This window comes from Nerophis lumbriciformis, linkage group LG03 (assembly GCF_033978685.3).
Source record: "Nerophis lumbriciformis linkage group LG03, RoL_Nlum_v2.1, whole genome shotgun sequence".
Taxonomy (NCBI): Eukaryota; Metazoa; Chordata; class Actinopteri; order Syngnathiformes; family Syngnathidae; genus Nerophis; species Nerophis lumbriciformis.
Window position 1 is genome coordinate 20,942,501 of NC_084550.2, and position 10,687 is coordinate 20,953,187.

At 41.2% G+C, this 10,687-nt stretch overlaps 1 protein-coding gene across 1 annotated transcript in view; it reads left to right on the forward strand.

Annotated features, from left to right (window-relative positions):
- The window catches only part of LOC133580843 (kidney mitochondrial carrier protein 1), a 42,711-nt gene extending 40,054 nt beyond the window's left edge, over positions 1–2,657 (forward strand). The window contains exon 9 of the mRNA XM_061935073.1: positions 1,735–2,657. Within this exon, the coding sequence (XP_061791057.1) occupies positions 1,735–1,776 (42 nt within the window). The 3' untranslated portion in view covers positions 1,777–2,657. The remainder of the gene's footprint in view (positions 1–1,734) is intronic.
- The last annotated feature ends 8,030 nt before the right edge of the window (positions 2,658–10,687 follow it).

Sequence of the window (10,687 nt, forward strand, 5' to 3'; positions counted from 1 at the left end):
TCAAGTATTTGGTGACGCAACGTGCTAATGTGTAGCCATGTGCTTGTGTTTAATGCGATTGAATGCGTTACATAACCTTGGTAAACTACTGCATGGGTCATCTACTGCTTCGGTAGCAGTGATTGCCACAGGACCGCCATCGATTTGTGGCAGATGTTGGTTGTAAATGACATGATTGTCATATTTATATATATATATGTGTATGTTTGTGTGTATATATATATATATATATATATATATATATATATATATATATACATATACACATATATATATATATGTAAATATACATACATATATATATATGTGTGTGTGTGTGTGTGTGTGTGTGTGTATATATATATATATATATATATATATATATATATATATATATATACATACACATACATACACATATACATATATATATAATATACAGGTAAAAGCCAGTAAATTAGAATATTTTTAAAAACTTGATTTATTTCAGTAATTGCATTCAAAAGGTGTAACTTGTACATTATATTTATTCATTGCACACAGACTGATGCATTCAAATGTTTATTTCATTTAATTTTGATGATTTGAAGTGGCAACAAATGAAAATCCAAAATTCCGTGTGTCACAAAATTAGAATATTACTTAAGGCTAACACAAAAAAGGGATTTTTAGAAATGTTGGCCAACTGAAAAGTATGAAAATGAAAAATATGAGCATGTACAATACTCAATACTTGGTTGGAGCTCCTTTTGCCTCAATTACTGCGTTAATGCAGCGTGGCATGGAGTCGGTGAGTTTCTGGCACTGCTCAGGTGTTATGAGAGCCCAGGTTGCTCTGATAGTGGCCTTCAACTCTTCTGCGTTTTTGGGTCTGGCATTCTGCATCTTCCTTTTCACAATACCCCACAGATTTTCTATGGGGCTAAGGTCAGGGGAGTTGGCGGGCCAATTTAGAACAGAAATACCATGGTCCGTAAACCAGGCACGGGTAGATTTTGCGCTGTGTGCAGGCGCCAAGTCCTGTTGGAACTTGAAATCTCCATCTCCATAGAGCAGGTCAGCAGCAGGAAGCATGAAGTGCTCTAAAACTTGCTGGTAGACGGCTGCGTTGACCCTGGATCTCAGGAAACAGAGTGGACCGACACCAGCAGATGACATGGCACCCCAAACCATCACCCAACCATGCAAATTTTGCATTTCCTTTGGAAATCGAGGTCCCAGAGTCTGGAGGAAGACAGGAGAGGCACAGGATCCACGTTGCCTGAAGTCTAGTGTAAAGTTTCCACCATCAGTGATGGTTTGGGGTGCCATGTCATCTGCTGGTGTCGTATATATATATACACATATATATATATATATATATATATATATATATAGATACATATATATATACATATACATATATATACAGTATATATATATATATTTATATATATATATATATATGTATATAGTAATAATCGACAGGCCTGTTTCATGAGGGCCCTCATGAAACAGGCCTGTAGAGATGAAGTAGTCTTGTGATTTTTTTTCCCACACATACATATATTGCGCTCCACCACGGTATCGAGCACTATTTTTTGGATAATCTAATTAAGACATATATATATATATACAGTATGTATATATATATATATATTTATACTTTTTAATTAATGAACTGCGCACGCAAGTGACGCCGAGGTCACATTGGGGGCCACAAGGGGTGTTTGAGCTGAAGTACTGAAAGATATCATTCCTTGACTCCACCTTCAGTTCTTCCTCACGTATGAGCAGCTCAAGAAGATCGACGTCTGAGTGGCGGTACGGGAGCGTACTTAAACGTTAAAGAGGAGCACAGGTTCCGAGACGAGAGGGCCAAGACTGTCTCGGACTGTGAGGGGAGCCTTAATGGAACCACTGGGTCAACAAGGTTTAATGGACACCCACGTGGGTCGGGGGGGTCTTGTGTGGACTACGTGTTTCCTCAAGCCTGCTGCAGCTTTCGCGAAAACGGCCTGAGACAGATACGCTTCTTTTTGCCCAACTTTTCTTTTTCGAGTCGGCTGACAGATCCACGCACCCCGCTCTGGGACCGCCGCCCTGGCCCCCCGTTCACGTTCCAGGCTTTAATGTCTGCGGAATAACGTCGGCTCGTTTGCCAGGCCTCCGCTTCAAAGCGGCGTCTAAATTGAGTGCCTTAAAAAAAGTTTGCCAGTCAAGGATGTTGCGCGAGTTGGAGAGCAGCTGACAATCACTGCAGCCATTCCCCTCTGAGTTAGCAAGCTGGTGAGGGTGAGTCCACACACTTCAAAAAGGCTTTGTTGTGTGCGTTTTAAAAAAAAAATCTTTCTAAATTAGGGGATATTTAGGCGAGGAAACTTTGGTATACCCTGAATTATTATAATAGGGTGGATATATGTCATGTTTACTGCTTGTTTGCACTCCAGCTGTGTGCATCTATTTAATATATCGCCTGGCTTTTCAGTCGGAGATGTTGCATTTTTGTATTTTAATGTTGTAATGGCTGCTGCTGGATGAATATTAAAAAAAAAAAACAAAAAAAAAAAAAACTGTTGACGTTCCGTGCTTTCACCACAGTGAGAGCAGCTGACGATGACTGCAGCGATTCCCCTCTGAGTTAGCGAGCTGGTGAGGGTGAGTCCACACACTTCAAAAAGGCTTTGGTGAGTGTGTTTTTTTTTTTAAATCTTTCTAAATTTGGGGATATTTACGCGGGGAAACTTTGGTATACCCTGAATTATTATAATAGGGTTTATATCTGTCATGTTTACTGCTTGTTTGCAGTACAGCTGTGTGCATTATTGCCATTGTCTATTTAATATATCGCCTGGCTTTTCAGTCCGAGAAGCTGCATTTTGTATTTTAATGTTGTAATGGCTGCTGCTGGACGAATATTAAAAACAAAAACAAAAAAAAAAACTGTTGACGTTCCGTGCTTTCACCACAGTGAGAGCAGCTGACAATCACTGCAGCCATTCCCCTCTGAGTTAGCGAGCTGGTGAGGGTGAGTCCACACACTTCAAAAAGGCTTTGGTGAGTGCGTTTAAAAAAAAAAAAAATTCTAAATTGGGGGATATTTACGCGAGGAAACTATGGTATACCCTGAATTATTATAATAGGGTGGATATCTGTCATGTTTACTGCCTGTTTGCAGTACAGCTGTGTGCATCTATTTAATATATCGCCTGGCTTTTCAGTCTAAGATGCTGCATTTTTGTATTTTAATGTTGTGATGGCTGCTGCTAGATAAATATTAAAAAAACTTTAAAAAAAAAAACTGTTGACGTTCCGTGCTTTCACCACAGTGAGAGCAGCTGACAATCACTGCAGCCATTCCCCTCTGAGTTAGTGTGCTGGTGAGGGTGAGTCCACACACTTCAAAAAGGCTTTGGTGAGTGCGTTTAAAAAAAAAAAAAAAAATTCTAAATTGGGGGATATTTACGCGAGGAAACTTTGGTATACCCTGAATTATTATAATAGGGTGGATATCTGTCATGTTTACTGCTTGTTTGCACTACAGCTGTGTGCATCTATTTGATACAAACCCCGTTTCCATATGATTTGAGAAATTGTGTTAGATGTAAATATAAACGGAACACAATGATTTGCAAATAATTTTCAACCCATATTCAGTTGAATATGCTACAAAGACAACATATTTGATGTTCAAACTGATTAGCATTTTTATTTTTGCAAATAATCATTAACTTTAGAATTTGATGCCAGCAACACGTGACAAAGAAGTTGGGAAAGGTGGCAATAAATACTGATAAAGTTGAGGAATGCTCATCAAACACTTATTTGGAACATCCCACAGGTGAACAGGCAAATTGGGAACAGGTGGGTGCCATGATTGGGTATAAAAGTAAATTCCATAAAATGCTCAGTCATTCACAAACAAGGACGGGGCGAGGGTCACCACTTTGTCAACAAATGCGTGAGCAAATTGTTGAACAGTTTAAGAAAAACCTTTCTCAACCAGCTATTGCAAGGAATTTAGGGATTTCACCATCTACGGTCCGTAATATCATCAAAGGGTTCAGAGAATCTGGAGAAATCACTGCACTTAAGCAGCTAAGCCCGTGACCTTCGATCCCTCAGGCTGTACTGCATCAACAAGCGACATCGGTGTGTAAAGGATATCACCACATGGGCTCAGGAACACTTCAGAAACCCACTGTCAGTAACTACAGTTGGTCGCTACATCTGTAAGTGCAAGTTAAAACTCTCCTATGCAAGGCAAAAACCGTTTATCAACAACACCCAGAAACGCCGTCGGCTTCGCTGGGCCTGAGCTCATCTAAGATGGACTGATACAAAGTGGAAAAGTGTTCTGTGGTCTGACGAGTCCACATTTCAAATTGTTTTTGGATACTGTGGACGTCATGTCCTCCGGACCAAAGAGGAAAAGAATCATTCAGATTGTCATAAACGCAAAGTTGAAAAGCCAGCATCTGTGATGTATGGGGGTGTATTAGTGCCCAAGACATGGGTAACTTACACATCTGTGAAGGCACCATTAAAGCTGAAAGGTACATACAGGTTTTGGAGCAACATATGTTGCCATCAAAGCAACGCTATCATGGACGCCCCTGCTTATTTCAGCAAGACAATGCCAAGCCACGTGTTACATCAACGTGGCGTCATAGTAAAAGAGTGCGGGTACTAGACTGGCCTGCCTGTAGTGCAGACCTGTCTCCCATTGAAAATGTGTGGCGCATTATGAAGCCTAAAATAGCACAACGGAGACCCCCGGACTGTTGAACAACTTAAGCTGTACATCAAGCAAGAATGGGAAAGAATTCCACCTGAGAAGCTGCAAAAATGTGTCTCCTCAGTTCCCAAACGTTTACTGAGTGTTGTTAAAAGGAAAGGCCATGTAACACAGTGGTGAACATGCCCTTTCCCAACTACTTTGGCACGTGTTGCAGCCATGAAATTCCAAGTTAATTATTATTTGCAAAAAAATAAAATAAAGTTTATGAGTTTGAACATCAAATATCTTGTCTTTGTAGTGCATTCAACTGAATGTGGGTTGAAAATGATTTCCAAATCATTGTATTCCATTTATATTTACATCCAACACAATTTCCCAACTCATATGGAAACGGGGTTTGTATATCGCCTGGCTTTTCAGTCTGAGATGCTGCATTTTTGTATTTTAATGTTGTGATGGCTGCTGCTGGGTGAATATTAAAAAAAACAAAAAAAAAACTGTTGACGTTGCGTGCTTTCACCACAGTGTGGCGCTGTGGTGCTTCCAGCCCGCTCTGGAACCACTTCAATCCCCCCCCTCAGCCCTCATCTTTGAGGCCACAGATCTAGCACAGTTGCTTCTGAGGGATTGCCGGGCTTCTCTCAAAACATCCACCTATGAATTATTCAGGGGGCGGCTAACATGTAATTGTTCTTGTTTCGGTGGGTAAATTCCCAGTTTTCCCTCATCAGAGCTGTTTAGATGCCGGGCAGCTCAAGGGAGCACAGCGAGAAACATGGCGGTGAACTCTCGTCTGCGTGGCGTGTTTGTGTGCCTTGTTCTTTTTATTTTTGGGAGTGCCACCGTGGGACTTATTATTACTTGCGAATAATGTTGGAAACTTGGACCGAGGCACCACAAGTTGCACTTCTGTGTGACTGCTGCTTTGCTTTACCATTGATTTCCATAGCATATGTGCATATTTTGCCGGATGGGGTTCGGCAGCCTGCGATGTTTTCATCCCTCCAGGATTTGGCGGGCTTTTTTTTCCCTGATCATGGCGAACGAAAATGCCTGAATTCGCGGCAGTGGTTTAAGAAGATTGCGTTAAAAGTTGTGATATTTTGAGACTTATTTTTTTGAATTATTGTGATTTTTTTGTTTTTTTTGTTTCCTAACCTCCTATAGTGCAGGATTTTAACAAAAATTGGAAAACAAATACTGTAATGATGTTTTACTCTTTATACTACACAGGATTTAAAGTAGCTAATGGTCAAATTACCGTACTATTTTAATTTATTGTTTCTAATTAGAGATAATGGCTTTTTTGCCGATATTGTCCAACTCTTAATTACCGATTCCGATATCAACCGATACCGATATATACAGTCGTGGAATTAACACATTATTATGCCTAATTTTGTTGTGATGCCCCGCTCTTTTATTTGGACTTTCTCCTGATTACACGGCAACAGCCGTTTCTAAAGGAAGGGGGTCGTAAACAGCCGCTGCCTTTGGTTACAAAACAGTTCAAAGAAAATGTGCCTGGAGGGGAGTCGGGCCCTGCTTCCTCTCCGCTTTGTAGATCTCGGGTCACGACAAAATCGTCCTGTGGATTACAATAGAAGAAAGAAACCGACACCTTCATGTCGCTTCCCATCCTACACAGTGGAGTTTTACAAGCCTTTTGATTGGGCGAGCTGAACTCAATGTAACACAAAGTTTTGTGATAATTTGGATACAATTGTTCTGACAGTATCATTACAGTGGATGTCAGGTGTAGCGTGGCGTTTGTTTACATTGTGACGCCGGTGAGCTACGGTGTGTAGTGAAGCATGCTTAGCTATTCCTGATACTTGTAAGAAACGTACTCTATTCGTCGCCATTTAGGCGAGGATTAGTGATTTAGAAGTAGCTAAAACACTGTGGATGGATGTTAGCCGCTAGCTAGCTAGCCATGTTTTTTAAAGCACCTCTTCCTGAGGGCGTTTCAGTGTTATAGCTTCACCTTTATCGTTAGTTTTTAAGCCAAAATGCGTCTGTTCCCCCTTTTTTGTCTACGCACCGTGTCTGCTTGTAAGTACTCTGTGTCTGTGCACTGCCGAACATGCTCCTCTGCTCGTAAAACCAGCAACGTCATGCCCGGGAGCCGGTACTTTTCAAACAGAGTATAGTACCGTTTTTGATTCATTAGTACCGCAATACTATACTACAAACCCCGTTTTCATATGAGTTGGGAATTTGTGTTAGATGTAAATATAAACGGAATACAATGATTTGCAAATCCTTTTCAACCCATATTCAATTGAATGCACTACAAAGACAAGATATTTGATGTTCAAACTCAAATAATGCAAATAATAATTAACTTAGAATGTCATGGCTGCAACACGTGCCAAAGTAGTTGGGAAAGAGCATGTTCACCACTGTGTTACATCACCTTTTCTTTTAAGTGGAATTCTTTCCCATTCTTGTTTTATGTAGAGCTTCAGTCCGGGGTCTCCGCTGTCATATTTTACGCTTCATAATGCGCCACACATTTTCGATGAGAGACAGGTCTGGACTGCAGGCGGGCCAGGAAAGCACCCGCACTCTTTTTTTACGAAGCCACGCTGTTGTAATAACGTGCTGAATGTGGCTTGGCATTGTCTTGCTGAAATAAGCAGGGGCGTCCATGAAAAAGACGGCGCTTAGATGGCAGCATATGTTGTTCCAAAACCTGTATGTACCTTTCAGCATTAATGGTGCCTTCACAGATGTGTAAGTTACCCATGTCTTGGGCACTAATGCACCCCCATACCATCACAGATGCTGGCTTTTACACTTTGCGTCGATAACAGTCTGGATGGTTCGCTTCCCCTTTGGTCCGGAGGACACGATGTTGAATATTTCCAAAAACAATTTGAAATGTGGACTCGTCAGACCACAGAACACTTTTCCACTTTGCATGAGTCCATCTTAGATGAGCTCAGGCCCAGAGAAGCCGGCGGCGTTTCTGGGTGTTGTTGATAAATGACTTTCGCTTTGCATTGTAGAGCTTTAACTTGCACTTACAGATGTAGCGACAATCTGTATTTAGTGACAGTGGTTTTCTGAAGTGTTCCTGAGCCCATGTGGTGATATCCTTTAGAGATTGATGTCGGTTTTTGATACAGTGCCGTCTGAGGGATCGAAGGTCACGGTCATTCAATGTTGGTTTCCGGCCATGCCGCTTACGTGGAGTGATTTCTCCAGATTCTCTGAACCTTTTGATGATATTATGGACTGTAGATGTTGAAATCCCTAAATTTCTTGCAATTGCACTTTGAGAAACGTTGTTCTTAAACTGTTTGACTATTTGCTCACGCAGTTGTGGACAAAGGGGTGTACCTCGCCCCGTCCTTTCTTGTGAAAGACTGAGCATTTTTTGGGAAGCTGTTTTTATACCCAATCATGGCGCCCACCTGTTCCCAATTAGCCTGCACACCTGTGGGACGTTCCAAATAAGTGTTTGATGAGCATTCCTCAACTTTATCAGTATTTATTGCCACTTTTCCCAACTTCTTTGTCACGTGTTGCTGGCATCAAATTCTAAAGTTAATGATTATTTGCAAAAAAACCAAAAATGTTTATCAGTTTGAACATCAAATATGTTGTCTTTGTAGCATATTCAACTGAATATGGGTTGAAAATGATTTGCAAATCATTGTATTCTGTTTATATTTACATCTAACACAATGTCTACCCTACCCAGAAAGCTTAGAAAACGACAATCGTGCAGTTTGTTCGTAAAGAATTGATATATTGTTAAACGTCGCTCCGTCTTCGTCTACACAAGAACCAAAACTAAGTTTTGATTATCCTGATCGAACAAAGTTGCACTGTGGCGCATAATTCATAAGTATTTGTTGAATTTGCATGAATTGGCGCGGTCGCAACCTCGCAAGTTCCCGGAGGGACTGATGTTTGTCCAATTACCGAACCGCCTGACCCACGCTCGGTAAGTCTGGTGCAAAACACAAACAAGTGTTCAGGATTTGGCCTCCGACAACCCGTTGGCGTGGCGTCCTCCATAAGCTGAACAAGTTTGGCCAGAAGGGATTCCGGCAGTCACGGCCATGCTGCATTGTGGCTTGTATTTGCTGCCTGGCCCAAGGGTGCGTGGGGAAGGGGGGGCTGGCACTATTGTGTTCCAGGGATCAGAGCGAGCTTTTGTGTCGGGAGGGATAAGGCTATATGCTGCGCTCCAAAACCCCCTCAACCCCTTCTGTCCCTTTTTTTTTTTTAGTTCTTGTTTTTTCAGCCGCACGCTCCGACACACTCGGGGAATAAATGGCCAAACAAACGGGGAATTTGGACAAGGGGAAAAATCTATCGGGATTCTGCTGCTCCATTTGGAAGGACTGCAGTGTTTCTGGGCTACACAATGCCGAAAATTAAATTTCTTCCTCTCATTACCGGGCTTAAATTACAGCCAGAACTGTTTTTTTTTTCCTCAGCTCAGCTTAACTATTTTACAAAACCCAAAACCAGTGAAGTTGGCACGTTGTGTAAATGGTAGGGATGTCCCGATCCGATATTTGGATCGGATCGGCTGCCGATATTTGACAAAAATTGCGTATCGGCTAGGCATGGGAAAATGCCGATCCAGATCAATTAAAAAAAAAAACGCACCTATTTAAATAATACATTCCACTTTTCTGCTGCTCCCTAATTTCCGTTCCGCATTTTCCAGCACACCTTCAACACATCCACAGGTCTGTGGATTCTCACGCAGTTGCTTTTAGCTGCTGGCATTACACGACAGGCTCTTCTCACTCTTTCCTGTGTCTCCCTCTCACAGATAGCAAGCGCACCTTCTTACACACGTCACATACTGTCACGTCATACGTCACATACTGTCACGTCATACGTCACATACGTATACGTCCTCCCCGAGCAGAGAGGTAGCAGCATGGCTAACGTTAGCTGTGATGCTAGCGCAGCCGTGCGGGCAACGCTCCCTCTAAGGTGCGCGCCTGTGCAATTGCGCACTGTTTAAGCGTCCTCTGCGCATAGCAAATCTATGCCACGCACAAAATCAAATAAAAAAATAAGCGCATAACAATTTTCGACACACGGACACGACAGAGAAAACAGTTTTCGTCATCATTGTTCAAATATTGTGACGTCTGTCGAGACGCTTATCTCCATTCGGTGCCACACGCCCACACCATCAAAATGCCGAGGCAAACATTTCCACATCAACACCGTATGAAAAAATTAGTGATTTTTTTAGTTGTGATTTCCTTCTCTGCATGAAAGTTTAAAAGTAGCATATATTAATGCAGTATGAAGAAGAATGTTTTAATGTAGACATGCAAGCCTTGAAAGAAAATTTTGAAAATCAAGACTACATTTCCTGCAAATGGGTGCATTTCTACCCTATATTTTAACTTTAGATTTATTCTCATATCAAACTCTTTTGGCTGTCTTTTTGACACTTACATCCAGCGCCCCCCTCCACACCCTGGATTATAAATAATGTAAATAATTCAATGTGATTATCTTGTGTGATGACTGTATTATGATGATAGTATATATCTGATAGTATATATCTGTATCATGAATCAATTTAAGTGGACCCCGACTTAAACAAGTTGAAAAACTTATTGGGGTGTTACCATTTAGTGGTCAATTGTACGGAATATGTACTTCACTGTGCAACCTACTAATAAAAGTCTCAATCAATCAATCAAAACACACAGAATCATCATACTGCTGTGATTATATGCATCAAGTGTTCATTCAAGGCTAAGGCAAAATATCGAGATATATATTGTGTATCGCAATATGGCCTTAAAATATCGCAATATTAAAAAAAGGCCATATCGCCCAGCCCTAGTTTCAATGATGCCATTTCTGTTTGTCATGTATAATTTTGTCTATTTTGTGTTTATCCTTGAATAAACAGCTCAGTTTCTTGTTACCAACCATTGTGTATTATTCAAACTCCCCTAATTCAGCTGGCTAGTTGTTATCAAGAGTACT